This window comes from Ciona robusta, chromosome 7, assembly GCF_009617815.1.
Source record: "Ciona robusta chromosome 7, ASM961781v2".
Taxonomy (NCBI): Eukaryota; Metazoa; Chordata; class Ascidiacea; order Phlebobranchia; family Cionidae; genus Ciona; species Ciona robusta.
The window spans coordinates 1,562,479-1,583,235 of record NC_143241.1 but is presented as its reverse complement, the minus strand read 5'-3'; the positions used below and the strand labels follow the sequence as shown (position 1 = coordinate 1,583,235).

General features: G+C 35.0%; 1 protein-coding gene across 8 annotated transcripts in view; it reads left to right on the top strand.

Annotated features, from left to right (window-relative positions):
• The first annotated feature begins 5,209 nt into the window (after nt 1-5,209).
• The window catches only part of LOC149733354 (uncharacterized), a 45,243-nt gene continuing 29,695 nt past the window's right edge, over nt 5,210-20,757 (top strand). For 2 of the 8 annotated variants that reach the window (XM_089880959.1, XM_089880965.1), the window contains exons 1-2: nt 5,210-5,628; nt 18,133-18,228. In XM_089880959.1, coding sequence (XP_089737085.1) covers nt 18,139-18,228 — 90 coding nt within the window. In that variant the 5' untranslated portion in view covers nt 5,210-5,628; nt 18,133-18,138. The remainder of the gene's footprint in view (nt 5,629-18,132; nt 18,229-20,757) is intronic. The other 6 variants (XM_089880960.1, XM_089880963.1, XM_089880966.1 and 3 more) reach the window with 4 other exon arrangements.

The following is a 20,757-nucleotide window of genomic DNA, read 5'->3' as shown; positions in this document are numbered from 1 at the left end:
GGGTGGTTTATTAACCGATAATTTTTTTTTAATATGTTGAAAATAAGAATGGATATGAATGCATTTACAAACACACATCAGGTTACTTTTACCCTCTATGTATGCAGTTAAGTAATAAATTTATAACAAGCTAATATACACAAACAGTTTATGTATTCTTTGTCGAACTTGTGTTTTTTTCACTACAAATCCATTGCATTGCACTGGTTTAGTTTTAATAAGGATTCAAAATTGCCCCTAATCGTTTTTTGACATATAATAGCAGTGACGTCGATTTTACAAAAACGTATTAGCTGGAAGTCGGTTTGTAAAACACGTAAAATGCGTTGTAGTAAAAGTGTTAACACTTTCGGCGCCGCTTTGTTTTGGAACGTTTGGTCGCGCGGTGCCGCACTTTTTCATCAATTTTTTTTTTTTTTATGCGACAATTCGAACAAAATTCAATATTTTATTTAAAATTCCACGAAATAATTGTTAAAAAAGGAAAGAAAAGAAAGATAAAACGAAATTAAACAAAAAAAAACGAAAAAAAAACGAAAAAAAAACGAAAAAAAAACCGAAAAAAAACGAAAATATTTTTTTTATTTAAAATTCAGCACATGCATGATATTATAAAGCCTTCCACCTAGCAACGATCAGATCATAAACGGGACGAACTTTGTATAGCTTATCATTATCATTATTTTCCGCAAGTTTTTCGTTATCATTGAAATGTAAAAATCCGGTGATGGCTTGGTATCGGTTTCTGGACATACATTTACCAAAAAATGGCGTCTCAATCATCGAATTTTTGCTCCAATAAGACTCCAGTTTTCCACGTTTATGGACTATGCCAGTTAGCAGAGTAAGCCCAAGAAACAAAGACAATTCCTCAGCATCAACCGGTTTCCAATTATGTGCTCTAGACTTGGAGGAAAGAGGCGTTTTTTGAAGGTACTGAGCAGCATACCGATTGGTCTCCTCAACAACCAAGGTCAAAAGTTCGTCAGTAAATATCAGTCTAAAATATTCTAATGGGCTATCGTCATTACTGACACAAGCGTGAGAGGATGGACCGTGCTCTCCCAAAAAGGAGTTCAAAGATTGTTGGGTGATGGATGACTTCCAGACGTTTGCAGGTGGTGGTGGTGGTGGTAGGGAATCATCACTAGATTCACTATCGGAATCGGAAATATCCGCAACATTGGGTACAATAAAACTGCCCACGTTGTCATCTTCGTCATGGTCAGACTCTAAATCGCTCAAGTCTGAACCAGCATCCATGAGTATTTCAGCAGCAGCAGTAGCAGAAAACATTGTGGATTATGTAGAAAGTATTTTTTTCTGTGAAAGTGTAGCAGACAGCTGATCGAAAAAGAATAGTCTCGTAGCAGACTTCAGTTTTAGTCTCAATGCAGCCTAGATCGCGCGTACGTATATATACGTGGTTTACTATTAGTTTAAACGCAACGCGGCACTCGTAACAAAGAAAAAATTGTAAAACGTATATTTACGTGTGATGGCACCGCGAACCATTGTTGCTTAAACGTATATTTACGTAGGATGGCGCCGAAAGTGTTAACTATTACTTTACTATTTAGTTTAAACCGTGCTCATCCATTAGAAATAAGATCTCTTGTTTAGAGACATCGCCCTAAAAGATAGGAAATGGAAAACACGGAAAGGATGCTAAGTAAAAAAAAGTTATTTTTTATTTATTTTTAATTAACTTTATTAACTAGAAAAAAAACACGAACAACATAAAATCAATACTATCAAGGGAAACAGAGAAAAGTGGGGGGAAGTAGAAAACAAGGAAAGAGGGGAAAAGTAGAAAAGAGAAGAAAAGTCAAAAAGATGGAAAGAGGGGGAAACAGGAAAAAAAGAAGAAGAGGGTAGAACGGGGCAAAGAGGGAAATAACTGTCTTCTCTCTTTTCCTCTTTCTTCTTTTGTTTTCCCCTCTTTTCCTTTTTTCCCTGTTTCCCTCTCTTTTAGTATTACCCGAAATCTGGTTCCCAACGGCTACTGCGCATGCTTAGACACGGTACATTTTTATCAGAAATCTTTTAAATCTGGTTCACAATGTATAGCTTAAGTTAAAATACTGTCTAAATTTATGATAAGAAGATAAATCTTCAAAAAGAAATATACAGAATATGTTGCATCTAACCAGTGTTGTTATTTTTAGTCGGGGCCAGTGTTCTACATTCCTCTTAAAATAAGTTATAAGCAGTCTGTGGAAACCAGATTTCCGCGACAGAACCAGTTTTTTAGGGAAACCAAATTTCTGCGACACCAGTCCTGATTTTTGAGCACGGTAGTCGTCATATAGATAGATCCTTTTTCGTCGAACAGTTGTTCTTGTTGTTGTTTTATGCGCGTCTTTTTTTCGTACTTATCTAAATTCTTAATTCTAGCCTTTATTCTTTAATCTCTTGATTGAAATCAAATTATATTATATATTTAGAATTTTTAGACTACATATTTAGAATTAAAACCGCATAATTAGCGATTAATTACCGATTAACTTTACTGTTTGATCAAAAGCGCTAAATTTGAAATATACCCTAAACTTTAATTAAATGATTGCACTCTATAAAATATTTTGAACTAATAGTTTTATAAACCATACTGTATACAGTCGCCTAATTAATGAGTAGTTAGCGATTACTTTTATGTCTTTTTAAGGCGCTAATTCGTAGTTAAAATGTACTTTAACATTGATTAAACGATTGTATTCGATACATTAATTTCAACTATGCTTAGTCTAATAAACCATAGTGTATAAAATCGTCCAATTAGTGAGTAATTATTGATTATAACGCTTGTGAGTCAAGTAAACTGACATGCATCGGGAACCCGTTGGTAACACAGTAATCGGTAACTTTTGGCTTTGTTTGCGTTAGTTTGCAAATATAAATAAAAAGTAAATATAGTATTAGTTTCCTATATCTTAATAAAAAATCCAACATATTGTTTACGGCAGGCGAGGATCGAAACCGGACATTAGGCTATAAAGCGGGCGCCATAACCGTTAGGCTAGTAGATCCAGTAGTCAGATTTGTCGAGTCAGCGCTTATACTGTCTGGGCCGGGGAGTTTGAAATGGCACGTGTTGGTCACAGAAATAAAACAGAGTAGAACGCGCAACTTCTTAAAACCGTGATATATTCTTTTTTTCTATTCACGTGACCACCAACTCCGTCCCCAATTTGCTTTTCTCCATTGTAAAAGATAGGCGCATAGTAGTTTTAGGAGGTTTTAGCTGTTTTTTTTAACCATTTAAGTTTATTAGGCCAGTTTAGGAATTTGGTAGGTTAACGCTTACAGTTTACCACGTTTTAGAAAATTTAAATATTTGATAATTTTAATCAAAAACCTTTAAACAAACGGTATTAGAAATATATGAAATATATATATATATATATTAGATAATAGTTGTTTTACCCTATAATTTTAAATCAAGTCAAAAAAACGAAAAAAATACATGAAACGCCCTGGATTTCGTTGGCTACAATATAGTAAACGGGAACGACACGCGAAAGAAGGAGAGTGTATCAGCTCTCTCCTTTGCAGACATTGGAGATGCGCGTTCTATTCTTTTTTATTTCTGTGGTGTTGGTAAGATCAGGTATCCTTACAACGATTCACGCCTGAATCAAACAATTTCGTTTAAGTGGGGACGCATCAAAAGCACTACTCTTATACCTTATTATCAATTATCGTAATTGAAACATTATCTTTTTAACTAAACATTATATGATTAATATTAACTTTTAACATTGCCCAATTACTGCGTGATTACAGTTTGTTCAAATTCATGAAAACAAACGTGAATGCATTCTGCCTACTGCACCAGAGTCACCAATGACTAGAACCTATTTTGTAGGTTATTTCTGACTTTCGTTTAGTTTTCTCTTTCCATTTTGTAGTTAACAAAGAACATTCAATGAATTATAAAATCGTATCCTCACGACTTCCACAGACCGTTGTTAATTGTTTAAAACATGATCAGGCTATTTGGATATTATGTTAAAGGTGTCCCACCTCCCCCTCACCCTACTAAACTATGTTAACTAGTTTAAGCCATGCCCATTCTTGTCGTTTAAAATGTTTCTAAATTTTCGCTTCCGTAATAGAAGAGACAAATAAAAGTTGTTAAAACTATATTATTATAAAAACAACAATAACAACAACACCAAAAGCAGCTGTTCGACGAAAAAGGATCTAGATGACCACTAAGGGTGGTATGCAGAAAGTATACTTAACTTTTTGCTTGATCTTAGTTTAGCTAAACGGAGATCATGGAAAAAACTTAAGTGGTATGCAGAAAGTATAATCAGTGATTCTTAGCTGATCTATGTTTATCTTTTTCGTGTTTGTGACGTAACAATCGACGAGAGAATTTCTCTCGAAAATTACTCCACGAAGAAGGCAATTCTCGGTAAAAATGACGACAAAAATGTTTAATAAAAGTCAAAATCGAATTTGTTATTGTTTTTATACCTTTAACAGAATAGTAATCAATATAAACAGTAAAAATAGTATGGAAAGAGTAGCAGCAAGTCGGAGTAAGGTCAGTAAGCGGTTACCGAACTTTTGCGATCCGAAGCCCTTTTTTCTAAAAAGGCCCAGACTCCGTTAAAACCTATAACAACGATCCAATACAATCTATTTGACGTGGATTTACAGAAATTAATCTTATGTCGCGTTACCAACCCTAAAAACTACCAATTTGCATCGCCACCAGACACTTAAACCAAACCTATGCTTAAACAGCCAATTTCGCTGTTTAACTTTTTGACGATAATCGACAATCAAAAATCGGTAATTAACTTTGATTATACTTTCTGCATACCGTTTAAGTCGTTGTTATGTCAACAATGAAATTTGATCTAAGATCAAAGTTGATTATACTTTCTGCATACCACCCTTAGTGCTCAAAAAAGGATCTAAATGACCACCACGTGCTCAATTATTAGGCCGTATCTCTACTAGTAGGCCGTGACTCAAAAAGAACAACTGTTCGGCAAAAAGGGTCTATATGACAACTTATGTGCTCGAAAAGTTATTACGTTTTCCAGAACCCTACTCTATTATAAGATCGGTCCCGAAACCCCGCCATTTGGCTTTGAGGTTTTTTCCCAACGGCACATCTATAAATTATGTCACTCCTATGGTTACCATTTAAGCATGTACAGACCGATAAAAACACGCTTTGTGAAAGTTGTGTAAGTTTAAGTTGGCGAGCGTGGGTGTTTGCAGGTCCAGTTTGTTGTGATGTTGTCATCCTTTGCTCAATTTACAATTCAATATGTGCTATACCGTTGTTATGAGGGAATACACATAAAAGATACTATGCTAACGATTGATTATATTTATAGAATAAATTAGTAACAATCGGTGACAGTTGATGTTGACCAAGTTGATGCGTTTTGCGTATGCGGTACTCATTCCTATACCGTTTAATGCTCATTTCTATAACTAAATAAATCACCTTGTTTTTTCAAAGTTTTGCTTTATAGATTCATGTTATGATGGTGACAAAATTAGCTTAGTTTCCAACTTGGTTAAGGAACTGCGTAGATAACTGATCATTAATTATGTTTCAAGTATTGAGAGCAACTCTAGCTCAATAGAAATTCTAAGGTATGTATGTCACTTCTCTTAGGTTGTTACTAAACTACGTTGGTTTTGGTGTCAGTACGAGGATAAAGCACGAATTTGTAAATAAAATAAAAAAATTGGAAAAAAATGAAAGCGCTTGCTAAACCTTTTATTGTGAAAAGGCCTTTTTGGTAAACATATTATAAATGCAGGTATTTGCTACATATTCAAGAAAATATATATATATTAATTTTTGCAAACATTTTATATCTTTTTCTCTTGTTCTTTAGTTTATCCACAAATTGCTTTATGGTAAGAAATAAAAATTAACTTTATTTTCCGTGTTTCTTTTTTTCCCAAACTAATATTAATTTTGTAATAAAATCGATTTTAAAGTTGTGTATAGTAGGGTGGGGGCAAAGTTAGTATAGACCAAGTTAGGAAACGGACCGTAATGACGTCATAGTCGCCGCCATTACGGAGCCCATGACATAGCATTTTATCGTTGCTGGGTGCTGTTTTTCGTTTAAATATTGCGATTTTTTAAAAACCAAGCACTTCTGCGCGTAAAAATGGCTTTCTACTAATGTTATATCTTATCACAATAATAAACCTCACAAAAATAATCAACTTTTATTGAACACTCAATCGATTAAAGAGTAAAAAAAACAGAAAATATCAAGTTTACTAACCAAAAACATAAAAGAACATGTTTAAAATATAAAAACAAAAACGCATAACATTACCATAAACTGGTGTATCTAGCTGCAGTTTTGCATGTAAATTGCAGTGATTTTACTTTTTGGCCCACAAACTTAACACAAATACCCGGCAACGAAACTTAAGGTATCTTTGTAAAATTTGCCTAATATCGAAGCGACATTGAGGAAAACAATACTGAGTTACTATTTTTGATCCTCTGCTTGAATTAGTAAGCTACCTTTTCTGCGTTCCGGGTCTTTATGAAATCGGAAAACGAGAACACCTTATCTGCTAGTACTTAAGCAGGAAGATGGACACATTCTCAGACAAGACTTTTTTTTAATTTTCTTTTACGGACAGCGGTTAAATGATAATCAAGAGAATAATGTTACAGAATTATTCAATATTTTTATCACGACTTATAAAAAAGTTTATTACTGTTTTTTTATTTCTTAGTTAAATTTATAAAATACGAAAAATAGAAACAGTATGGTCAAGTGGGGTATTAAAAAACAGAAACATATAGTTTTTGATTTTCTCGTTTCAAAGTAATGAACTAAAAAAACATTTTTAGTCTGGAGGAAGAGAATAAGAAAGGACAACCCCCCTAGCCCACTAAAAAACTCAATTTTATCGCAAACAGCTTTTTTGGGTAAAAAGGACATTTATTTGGCTTATTTTTTATCCTAACTGTCATTCTAGGTGGTATTTAGTTTTTCGGTAAAACACAAATTACTAAATCAAACAAAAAATTGACAAAAAACTTTTTGGGGGGTTTGCTAAACTTTTTTTGTGAGAAGGCCTTTCGTGATAAATTTATTATGAATGCAGGTATTTGCTACATATTTAAGTACCCTGCTGCTGCTGGTATATTATATATAATATATTTTAATTTGTTTTTAACTGTTTTAATTTTTTTTCCCATTTTCCCACAAGTTATGTAGGTAAATTATTTTAATTTAAATAATGATTTAATTGATTTTAAAGGTAATCAAGTATCAAAAACAGATATTTTACAGCTTTGCCTCCATTTTTGATAATGTAATTTATGTTTTAGGTTAAGACTGTTTAGTTACATGTCAATTTTATGGTTATGTTGCTAAATTTAGTTAAGATAAAGTCAAGATGTCATTTTAATTTTTAAAGCCCTTTATAATTTAGTTATATCAAGTATAATACTGTGGTTACTTCTTGTGCTTTATATAGGTTAAGAAACCTTTGGGCTTTTTTTAGTCTACTAAATGTTATTTGTGGGTAAGCTTATGTTTAAAAGGAAGTACTAAGAATGATAAATTATAAAAGAAAAGAAAAGCTTTAGAGCAAGGCTGTTAAAAGTATGTGGGAGATATTTTGCTTTTGTGAAAAAAAGAGGAAAAGTTAAGATTTCTGAGATTATATAAACTGCATAATACCTAAGTTGTATGACTAATCACTGGCGTCGATTATTTAAAAACGTAGGGGTTGCGGCATTATACCATGTTAGCTGGAAGTAGGTATATGTAAAACACGTAAAATCACGCATATAACGTGTGCGGCATTTAATGGAAACGTTAAGATCATGATGTATAAGCCTGGCAATTAATTGCGGTAAGCGTTTAAAAAACTTAACAATATGACTTGTAAATATCATCCTATTATAATTACCGATACGTTGATTATACAGACGCACCGCTGCCCGTTGCGATAATGGAGCACATCACAATACCGCATACGACGTAACATTGCAATATCTTACCTTAATTCTCTGCGTCACAATACTTTTTATAATGCAACATGTGACTTTAAAACACGTAACTGCGCAACATAAAAGTTGTTCGCATTACAATTAAACCTGTAACAATTTTGTGCTGGTTGACGTTGACAGTGCAATGAACTTTAAAAATATCATTTTAACAAAACTCCAGGAAAAAAAAACAAAATTAATTAAGCATGCGTCAATCATGTTTAACAACACACGATCAAAGCTGTGTTCGCCTATCACCGATCAAAGGAGCATTGCCACCATGATCTCCCTTAGTTTTAATAGACTAACTTATCAGGGTAAGGTTTGCAAGCGAGAATAATGTTTCACATGTAGACTAAATAATAAACATGTGAATTGTTATTATGTTGCAATAATCGACGTGTGAATTGCCATTATGTCGTAATGAATCCACGCGTGAATCCTTACTATTACGTAACAAACATGCTGCTTGGCTGAGGAAAATTTTATATATAAATATAAAGCAGTGACCGACCCGGTTTAAGTAGTTTATTCTCGCCTGTTTAACAGAAAAATTACATTTATTTTACACGCAACTGTTAGGAAGGCAATTCTAACATGTGCCCATCTTAGAAAAAGAACACCTATTCCTATAGTTTAATTTTACCCTGGTTCGCGTGTTTTAAGTTTAATTCGAATTGCTTTCGGCGTTTCGGGAGAAAAGCAGCTTTGGAAGTAGACGTTAGACAACATTTAAAACGTAGAAATTGACTAGTAAATATTACATTCTCACACAATAATAGAATTGTAGCAGTAACAATTGGCTATTTTGCGATTATCAATGTGACGCAATCATTGTCTGACGTAACACTCAGCCGTTATAGGTAACCGCACAGGGTACAAAAATAGCTAGTTTATACGTTGAGAGTATGAAGGTGTTGCATAGCCACTATAAAGTAATTATTCGATAAAGTAAAATATATTTATTTAAGAAGATTCCCCTGCAAAATTGTCACGGTAGGCCTGCATACCCTGCACCATATAAATTGACGCCAGTGTTACTAATATTTGTATTATTACCCTGTACTTCCATTATTAACCTATTTTTCTTTGGATTAAGTTAAGTTGCTTTTAAAAACATTGTTTTTCAAAAAATTTCAATTATTTATAGAAATCCTACAATATTTTTTGGACATCAAGGTATGATGAATACTGTTTTTCCAGACTAAACATATTTTTTTTTAAGTTTGTTTCTTGGAAAGAAAATCGAAAGTTTATGTTTTCTGTTTTTTTTTTACCCCACTTGACTATATTGTTAATATTGTCGTTTTTCAGTCCAATTAAAGTTATTTACATTTTTCTTTTCGCGGCAAAAACAGTTAAGTTTAGCGACGTGTCGGTGTCGTGAAACCAAGATTTGGCACAAGCCATTGTCGCGGTGTGCAGTGTCGCCAAAATCTACTGCAGATGACCCATCTTACGCAACTAAATGCTCGTCGCGACGTTTAGCGCAGCGTCGCTTAAATCTTACCCAGCGTCGCTAAAAAGTTTCAGGTGTCGCCAAAGTCTGGGTCAGCAACGAAATCCTTTTATATAAAGTGAGAATTTTGACGTGCGTGGATGTAATGCTATTAGATTTTGAGGACAAATAATATATCTAGAAAATTTCAGTTTTTTTATCACTGAACTCATCGATATACATTTTGATAAAATGGTCCGTCGTTATCTATTTTGTATTCTAAATCGTCGTCTCCCATTAGATTGCTCATCTTGGATTAAATGCCAAATCACTTGCAAGAAAATCTGACCAAGATTGTTTTGGATGCATTTAAAAATACGTTCTTGTGTGTTTTGGTAAAATATTCTTTAGGAGAACTACTTCGGCTTTTATTGATTTAGTTGTTCTGGTGTTTCGTTCAACCACACCGCGGTAGCAATATTAATCTATACTACGCCTAATAAAGTCATTATTTACGCAGAATTTACTCAGACAAGCAGAATGTTTGTTACGTCATAGTAGGGATTCACACGTTGATTATTTACGTCATAATACCGATTTTAGTATTCAATTATTGCCTGACAGAAACTTTTTAACCAACGCAATCATTGTCTGACGTAACACTCAGCCGTTATAGGTAACCGCACAGGGTACAAAAATAGCTAGTTTATACGTTGAGAGTATGAAGGTGTTGCATAGCCACTATAAAGTAATTATTCGATAAAGTAAAATATATTTATTTAAGAAGATTCCCCTGCAAAATTGTCACGGTAGGCCTGCATACCCTGCACCATATAAATTGACGCCAGTGTTACTAATATTTGTATTATTACCCTGTACTTCCATTATTAACCTGTTTTTCTTTGGATTAAGTTAAGTTGCTTTTGAAAACATTGTTTTTCAAAAAATTTCAAATATTTATAGAAATCCTACAATATTTTTTGGACATCAAGGTATGATGAATACTGTTTTTCCAGACTAAACATATTTTTTTTTAAGTTTGTTTCTTGGAAAGAAAATCGAAAGTTTATGTTTTCTGTTTTTTTTTTACCCCACTTGACTATATTGTTAATATTGTCGTTTTTCAGTCCAATTAAAGTTATTTACATTTTTCTTTTCGCGGCAAAAACAGTTAAGTTTAGCGACGTGTCGGTGTCGGTAGGGATGTGCTGAGGTCGTAAAAGCTCGGGTTCGCCGAGCGCCGAGCTTCAACGAAAAGCTCGGCACGAGCCCGAGCCCGAGCACCTATGACGTCATCAAGGAGAAAGGCGTACGAGAACGCGTTCATATTCAGTCGAAAAGCGTCGCTAATTTAAATATTACAGAGCACGTGGTTTGCGGTTAAAAAGACGTCTCGTTTCGTAATTTCCAATAAAAAATATTTAATTAAAAAGTATTTATATTATAACTTTTGCAGCCAGTGGTGCAACTAGCGCGTTCAAAAGGGGTCTGTCATACAGATAAAAAAACAACGTTATCTCTAAAGCGAAATAAACGCTTTAGATATTGGTTTTGCACACTAATCTTTTTATTCTACTTTATGCGGTAAATTAGGACCAATATTACATTATTTATACTTAATTAGAAACGTCTTTTTAATAAATGAAACATTGGTGTAAGTTTTACGCATGTCCATCGTGGATAATCTAACGATTATTTACGCCAGAATAACTTTAATAAACCATTACGATTGTTACATTACAAACGAGATTGTTATAAAACAATCGTGTTTTATTCGCTTCCATACGATCTGCAGTTTGTGTATATTTTTTGTTTCTGATGATTAGTTTAAATGCAGGTAAATCGCGATTATGTAAATTTTAATTGATACAAATATAAAAGCGAAGAGCGACGATATCAGTAAATTGGAACCAACAGAGATTGCAATATGATATTACATAGTATCGTCCCGGTCGAGCTTGAACAGAGGCCAAAAAACATCGTTTGATGGCACCGCACGAGAACCGGAGTTTCATTACGTCATTATTCACGAGAATAAGTTCACAACGATTGCTTCGTTTGTTAGGTGTAGAATGTATGCTACCGCATGCGTCTTCCTTTATATCCTACACCGGCGCAGAGCGTAAAAATGTGACGCTCGTACACGAGGTTTCGAACTTGTGGTTGGTTGGAAGTGGGAACATTCTTCCCGATTGTTATATTATGAAACGTCATAATTTATAGTTATGTTGTTATACGACAAGTGACGTAACAATTAAATGAAACATGTTCCAATTCCCAGCGAAAGAAAGTAATATTGAATGCAACGCCTGTTTTAACACTTTCTGTCTGGGTGCGTGTTTGCGGAAATGGGATCTGTCATTACAACAAAACAGCCCCCATGGTTGCAGCAGTTCATTTATTTCATTATAAAAAAGTTTAAGAGTTATTAGCTTTTTATTTAAAATCAGATACAGGAACATTGCACGCTCGTGTAATTTGACACCGGCTGTAATTCCATACGGGCAATTTCACTAACGTTGCGATTCGTTACTTGCGAAAGAGCAAATTCACAACGAACGAAAAATAATTAAAAAGGAAGCTACGCTGACTGTTCTCGTTATCTTCTCTTAGTAGCTTCACTTTTTTTCATTTTCAGTATAGTAATATTTTTCTCTCGCGTGCAACATTATAGCAATAGCATATGAGGCTCGGCGCTCGGCCCAGATTTCAGCCGAGCGCCGAGCGTCAAAAAAGGAGACGTTCGGGCACGAGCTTTTGAGTTCGGGCTCGGCTCGGCACATCCCTAGGTGTCGGTGTCGTGAAACCAAGATTTGGCGCAAGCCATTGTCGCGGTGTGCAGTGTCACCAAAATCTACTGCAGATGACCCATCTTACGCAACTAAATGCTCGTCGCGACGTTTAGCGCAGCGTCGCTTAAATCTTACCCAGCGTCGCTAAAAAGTTTCAGGTGTCGCCAAAGTCTGGGTCAGCAACGAAATCCTTTTATATAAAGTGAGAATTTTGACGTGCGTGGATGTAATGCTATTAGATTTTGAGGACAAATAATATATCTAGAAAATTTCAGTTTTTTTATCACTGAACTCATCGATATACATTTTGATAAAATGGTCCGTCGTTATCTATTTTGTATTCTAAATCGTCGTCTCCCATTAGATTGCTCATCTTGGATTAAATGCCAAATCACTTGCAAGAAAATCTGACCAAGATTGTTTTGGATGCATTTAAAAATACGTTCTTGTGTGTTTTGGTAAAATATTCTTCAGGAGAACTACTTCGGCTTTCATTGATTTAGTTGTTCTGGTGTTTCGTTCAACCACACCGCGGTAGCAATATTAATCTATACTACGCCTAATAAAGTCATTATTTACGCAGAATTTACTCAGACAAGCAGAATGTTTGTTACGTCATAGTAGGGATTCACACGTTGATTATTTACGTCATAATACCGATTTTAGTATTCAATTATTGCCTGACAGAAACTTTTTAACCAACAAACCAACCGTTCGTTGTATAGTGCGGTTCATATTGCCACAATATTTTGTTACTTCACTTATAGTTACAAGCATAGGCGCCTAAGTTTTGATTGTCTAGGTTAGACAAACTCATAGTTACAAATGTCAACTACTTATTACATCATACGTAAGCTAATAAGGTAATTAGCACACTCGCACATTACGCACTGGTTAGGGTTTAACTTTCGTATTACTCGTTACGCAGCACGTTGAACGTATACACACAGTAGTAGCGGTTGTAAAGTATTGAAAGATCGCAAACTTGCAGGTGCAGGCACAAGCAATATCCTACAATCTTTGTTTCTATCACAATGGCGATTGTGAGGTAATGTAACATCCTAGGTTGGGATTAGGCAATACGTAGGTTACGGTAATGGATTGCATGACATCACAATACAGCTTGTGATGTAACAGTTACGTTGGTGAGTGTATGTCTAACTGGCATTAAAAGTTACGTAAATTTGGCCAGAAGCTTATCTGTAAACACTAGAGCTTCAATCGTGGACGCATAATGGTTTAACTTTATGAAATACGTAAATCGTTTGCGTTTGAATATCTTATTATGAAGCAATTAATAGGCAATGTGCCAAATTCCAGGTTAGGCAAATGCTCTCCCAAGTCTGACCGTGTTAGGCGCCTATGGTTACAAGACCGGTTAAGCAGACTTAAAATATAATCGCCTGTTACTATTTTTGGCTAACGCGAGTTTGGTTTACTGCTTTTGTCTATTACTGCATGAGAATTCAGTTAAACAAACAATATTACTGCTGAACACACGATGTTTTATTGCTGCATCGCATTATTAACGATTTAGGTGTTTAGATCATATTAATCAACCTAAATTTGTTTTAGAAGTATCGCTGATTCATATTTACAATATTTTCCTCAGCCAAGCGGTGTGTTTGCTATGAAATATAGTGGGGATTCACACATGGATTCATTACATCATAATAGCGATTGTTTGACCTGGCAATTAATTACAACATAATAGCAATTTACAAGTCGATTATTTGCGCCATAATAGGGACTTACAGGTTCATTTTATCGTTTTAGCCTACAGATGCTTGAAAACAGGTTGAATTCTGCTTTTTCACGTCTGCCATTAGGTAAAGGATTGTCTCGTTAATACGATGAATACTTTCTACGTACGTGAAGGCAACAAGCAAGTGAATACAATTTGTGTTAAGATAGAGCTTGGTAGTCACTGGTCAGACCTATTTCGCCACTATAGATTTTGGTCATAACAGCTTCCCTGTAACCCTGGCCCTTCCTATGACAAACTAATTGTCTATGATCATGAATTATCAAATTTCTCGTCTAAGCTGTTTGCCGGTGTCAAAATACCCAATAAAATATTAAATTATTTTATGCCGGTTTGTAAATTTTGTCGCATTTCCTTTGTCGATTTACTGTTCTTGTTAGTGTAGCCTGACTTGGGAGACGATTGATCTTTTCGTCAGCATGTAGATACGATAATATAGATAACAATTACAACAATTTGCGCAATCATTCACACATAGGCGCCTAAGTTTTGATTGTCTAGGTTAGGCAAACTCATACTTACAAATGTCAACTACCTATTACATCCTACGTAAGCTAATAAGGTAATTAGCACAATACGTAGGTTACGATAATGGATTGCATCACAATACCGTTTGTGACGTAGTGTATCGCCGCAAGTTGGTATTTCTTACCTTGCGATAATGGATGACATCACAATACAGCTTGTGATGTAACAGTTACCTTGGTGAGTGTATGTTTAACTGGCATTAAAAATTACGTAAATTTGGCCAGGAGCTAATCTGTAAACACTAGAGCTTCAATCGTGGACGCATAATGGTTTAACTTTATGAAATACGTAAATCGTTTGCGTTTGAATATCTTATTATGAAGCAATTAATAGGCAATGTGCCAAATTCCAGGTTAGGCATTTGCCTAACCTGTCTGACCGCGTTAGGCGCCTATGCATTCACATATATTAAAAGCAGACGTATTGTAGTTTGATTTAAATCAACTACAAATGATCGTTACTTTGATGCGCGCCGTTATTCGTTTGATTAGAGCTCCGTAAACGAAAATTAGTATAAAATTTCTAAAGGGGATGTTTAAGCACCAATCCGCCCCTCTAGATCCGCCACCGATGTGACGTATTATGACGTCAGAATGATTAAATTTCTCGCGACTATTTGGACGTAGAAGATTGAGCTCGGCGACACCTGGCAACGAACCCAGCACTGACAGCGCGTATATGTCTCGCTCCGATTCCCACGAACCTAATATAAATTTTTCACAAAGCCCTAGTTTACCCTGTCTCCCATTCCCGCTATAAGTTGTGACGCTTTTCCCTTCTGCTCATTTCAAACTGAACGAGGAAATAATGGTTTGAACCGGTTTGCGTTCCGAAATAGTCGTAACCTCCAGTTCACAATTGTTATTCTAAGTGACAAGATAACAAACGCAGACGTATTGTGCCGTTGTTGCTGACTGTTGTGCAGTGTCGCAGCCCTGGAGACTCACGTCGGCAATCGGCAATTGCCGACGGTTTTGCCAACAGTTTGTCCAAATGCGTTTATTGCGGACGATGTTGAAAAAATCTCAAAAAAAATTTTTATTTTAAACAAAATATTTTCCTATTGCAGATGCGAAATTGCAAAAGTTACGAGCGATAAAAGCTAAAAGTGAGGTAATATAATACATATAGTAGTCGTATATAGCAAATGAAGTCAGGCGCACCGATTTCCTAACGCACCTGCGCGTTGACTATGACGTCATTAACGTCCTTGTATACGTGCAGCGCGTACGTTTTTTTTCGGCGGGAATTGGTAACACCACCTTTCTTACAGCTGTGTGTAAAATTAATGTAATTTGCGGTAATAAATAGCCTGGATATGTTCCAGAAGCAGCACTGCTGTATATTTAGGATGTTTTCCTCAGCCAAGCGGCATGTTTGTTACGAAATAGTAAGGTTTCACACGTGGATTTATTGCACCATAATAGCGATTGTTTGACCTGGCAATTGATTACGATATAATAGCAATTCACATGCTGATTATTTGCGTCATAATAACGATTGTCCCCTTGATTGTTTAGCCGGCAGGAGCTTGAAAACAGGTTGGAAATTTGCCTTTTTACGTATGTGATCAAGTAAAGGATTGATATGTGTGCAATAAATACTTCGACCTGGGCTATGCAGCAGACGATGTTGGTAATGTTACGTGAGTTTGGTGTTAACAATAGGAATGTGTTGAAGTTGTAAAAGCTCAGGTTCGCCGAGCGCCGAAAGCCGAGATTCAACCAAAAGCTCAGCACGAGCTTATGATGTCATTAAGGAGAAAGGCGTACGAGAATACGTTCCTTTTTGGACGAAAAGCGTCGCTAATTAAAATCTTTAGAACAAGTGGGTTGCGGTGAAAGAGAAGACGTAATGCAGCACTTTGTATTATTTCAATATAAAAAAGTTTAGGAATTTATGGTTTTTTATTAAAAATCAGTCTAATCAGATACGAAACATTGGGCGCTCGTGTTATACGATACCAACTGTAATTTGAGACGGGAAATTTCGTGCTGACGTTGCGATTCGTGACGTCACGCCAGGCCACGCGTCTTTTAAATCCTCGGCATATTGCCGACTTATTTTGAAAACCGTCGCAACTGGTTGCCGACGTACTTTTATACGAGTCTTTAGGGCTGGTGTCGTGTACTAAACAATTCAGAGCTTCGGTGGCTTGTGAGCATGTGAGTTGGGCTATTCAGACAGAGAACGACAGATCTACCCCTGTTAATTGCATTGCGGCTGCAAACCCACTCATGAAAAAAGTGCAAATTAACAACGTCAAAAAGAATAGCAGTAGGCAGTGGCAAGCCAGAAAAAAAAATCCGAAAAAAGGAGGGAGGGGGTTTAATTAAAGAATCTTAGCGCGATTGAAGCCCCTCCTTTCCCCTTGAACCCCCATCTCCCTTTTCAGGCGCTAATTCAGAGCGATATAATGTTTTTTTTTCTGAAATCTCATAAATCAGGCAATAACCATTTAATTTTATTAAAATTGCGTAGCTGCATTTTAAAACTTGTTTCGTTTAATTGTTACTTCACATGTCTTATTACAACATAAATACTAATTATCACATTTTATAATGTACCAATCGAGAAGAATGTGCCCATTGCCTAACCAACCACTAGATCGAATCGTCACATCTTTACGCTCTGCGCTGGCTTAGGAAATAAAGAAAGACGCATGCAGTAGCATACATTCAACACTTAGTAAGCAAAGCAAATGTTGTGAATCTGTTCTTGTAAAAATGCTATGTCAGTGTGCAGACAGTGTTTTATAGGTTATACGGTTTATTTTAATGTTTAAATTTTTAGATTTGGAAATGTGGTTTTCGTGTGCCAACACTTCTGTCCAAGCTCGATTTTTGGCTTCTGTCCAATTCAACCAGGACGATATTTATTTTGTGACGAACCGTTCTGTCATTGCAGCTATTGGCTGTGTTTTCGTAGTGAATTGATTGCGCTGCCGGACTTAAGAAAGTTAATTTCATATTAATGGGATTTTTTTCTATTACAAAAATAGGGACTATGATTTTATCACTGATAAAGAGGTGTATTTCTACAATCCTGCATTTTCAAAAAAAATTGCTGCAGAACAAAAGTTTGTAATTTAAATTAAAAAAAAATGGGGGGGGGTTTGAAAAAGGAGAGTCGCAACTCTTTTTTCTTATTTTTAATTGTCGTCAATTAATCAGGGGAATGACTGTACTAATTCGTGGTATTACCCAGGGGCATATACAAGAGGGGGGTGTGTCAAGGGGTTCCGGATCCCCCTTTGATAAAAATACAGAAAAGTAATAGAACGCTTCTTTCATACGCTTCTTTTGCAGAGACTGACAATGCCATTTAGGCACCAACTTCTATGAACATGGCCCGCACTCTTTTAAGTAAAAATGATGAATTATAAGAGATAAGATCAAGGAGAAAACGAGAATACGTTTTATGTTCAGTCGCAAAGCGTCGCTATTTTTTCACTTGTTCATGCATTTTGATGCATTACAGAAAGATAAATGAAAATTCACGATATATATATATTGCTGATTTTATAGTTTGAATAACAAATATGTAAGATTATAACAAGCCCAACTGGACAAGTAATAATTCTTAATATTTACTTAAGGTGAAAATGTCTGTTGCTCTGTCAATGACAAACTCAACAGAGCCAATGCTTCATTCTGCATCCAATATTCCCCTTTCCTCGTGCACAGATGCAACCGTAAGTCTTATATATTTTGATATATTTTGACTGGATAAGAGTAGGGATGCACATTACAGAATAATTAGGTATTCTAGGATATCCTAGAATACTTTATTTCGAATCTAGAATTCCGAATCTAGAATTTCGAATCTTTTTATATTTATAGGAAAAGGAAATTTTACCAACAAAAGTCAGTTTATTGACCCTTTCATAGCAGCCTTGTTGGGTCATGAGCTGTAAAATGATCAAAAATTGTACTATTGGGTAGTTTTTGCGTCATGAAACGTATAGCAGGCTATGAAAAGACGTTACGAAACGTTTACTCTCGAAAGTCCCACAAACACAAAAATATTTTTTTTCAAAATTAATAAGTTTCAAAAATTGTTACTATAGTATATGAGATGACGTGTAATGACGTAATTAAACAGAATACGGAATCCCGTAATTAGATTCGAATACAAAAGGATTCGAATCTCATGGATTCGAAATTCTGTAATGTGCATCCCTAGATAAGAGACTGACCGCCGATGGCATTTTGGCAAAAGCTTTTATATTATTATTTTAGATATATATATATCAGGGCGCAACCAGGGGGTCTGTTTTGCTGTCATGATTCCCAACGATTTACCTTCCAGGTTGTTTTGGTTTGTAAATGGGCCCGTTATTAAGAGATGAATCAACGCTTTATTGCCACATTCAAGACTTAAAACTGTTGATATTTGTGGCACATTGCCTTTGATAAAGTATTTTTTCCTAATACTTTATGTCGCTTAATCGACGGCTGGTTGCTGCAGGTTCTGATGACTCTAAACATAATTCGGCCGATTTTCTTCTGCACAAATGGCCAAATATTTTATTCAACCGACTCGTATTTTTAACGATTTAGTACATCACTAAATATTATATTTGTTCGCTTGGAATTGGAACATTTTTTTCATTTAATTGATACATCATTTGTCCTATTGCAACATAACTATTAATTATGTCATTCCATAATATAACAAATGAGAGGAATGTGCCCGCCCAACCGAGGATATAAAGGAATACACATGCGGTACCATACATTTAACACTTATCAAGCAAAACAATCAGTGTGAATTTATTCTCCTGAAAAGTGACGTAATGAAAAAGTTCTTGTGCGGTGGCTACAAACGACGGTTTTTGGCCTCTGTTCAAGGACGATACTTTGTAATATAATGATACAATTTTTGTTGATTTCAATTTACTGTTAGCATCGCTCTTATATTTGCACCAATTACCATCTATATAATCTTGGTCTATCTGCATTTAAACTAATCTTCAAACACAATTGTTGTTCAACAATCTCGTTTGTGATGCAACAATCTTAATGATTTATCAAAAGAATTCTGACCTAAATATTCGTTACATTATCCACGATGAACATGCGTAAAACTTGTACCAATGTTTCATCAGTTTATACTTATTTGGATACACCTTTAATGGAATATTAGTCTTAATTTACCTTATAAAGTGGAATATATATTAGTGAGCGCAACCAATAAAGCGTTCATGTTGCGTCAGTGACAACGTTGACTGAACTAGATATTTCTGTATGACAGCCCCTTTTTTAATGTGCTGGTTGCTTCACTTGATATATATATATATATTATATAATTTATTATACTAGTTTTACTTTTGTCTGTTAGGACTTTTCAAATTCGTAGCATCGGAATACCAGATCCTTACACATGATAAATTCATTGAACTGTAGTGTGTTAATATGGCATACAGCTGTCACAAAGCCATTAGTGTCTATATATAAGAAACATAGATGTAGGTCAGCCCTTCTCATCCTGTTCACTTTAAAGGGGCATATCCACGAAAAATGAAAAATTGTATGTAGATAGATATGCTCAAGTGTAACCTAAAGGTACGATCAAAGTTTGCCAAAATGATATGGCTTCTTAAAAGATCGCGTGAAAAAAACTCGCTGCATAGGATTTCCTATTTGAAAAAATTTCACCTTAATTGATCGTTTCTAGTTTCTAAAATACTAAAGAAAATTCAAGTTTTTCTGCTTTGGCATAATGAATGCTATAATGAACTTAGGTACATATCAGATTATGCTGACTCAGCCTATTTTCAAACATAATGTTAAATACGGAAAACTGACTTTTTATATAAAAAATGGTACAGTAGGTACTAGTGCGACATAATGAACATTTTAATTTAAAAAAGGGGTAAAAAATTAACCAAACTTAAAAAAGTGCCGAGTCAGCATATTATGTAGCTATGTTTAACCAAAAATTAAGACATAATAAAGTATATTTTTTACAATATTTTTTATATAGTTATGAAGAAGAAACATTCATTATACCCAAACAGAAATAAAATTTTAGTTTTCTTTAGTATTTTATAAACTAGAAACGATAAAAGTTGAGTGACTTTTTTGTACTAGGAAATCCCATGCATTGCACCACGGCCAATTTTTATTTTTACTTCAGTGGTCGAATTTTCGGTTTTAAAACTAATTTTTTTAGAGCTGTTTTCATAGGCGCCTAATTTTTGAAAATCCAGGGTACCCTT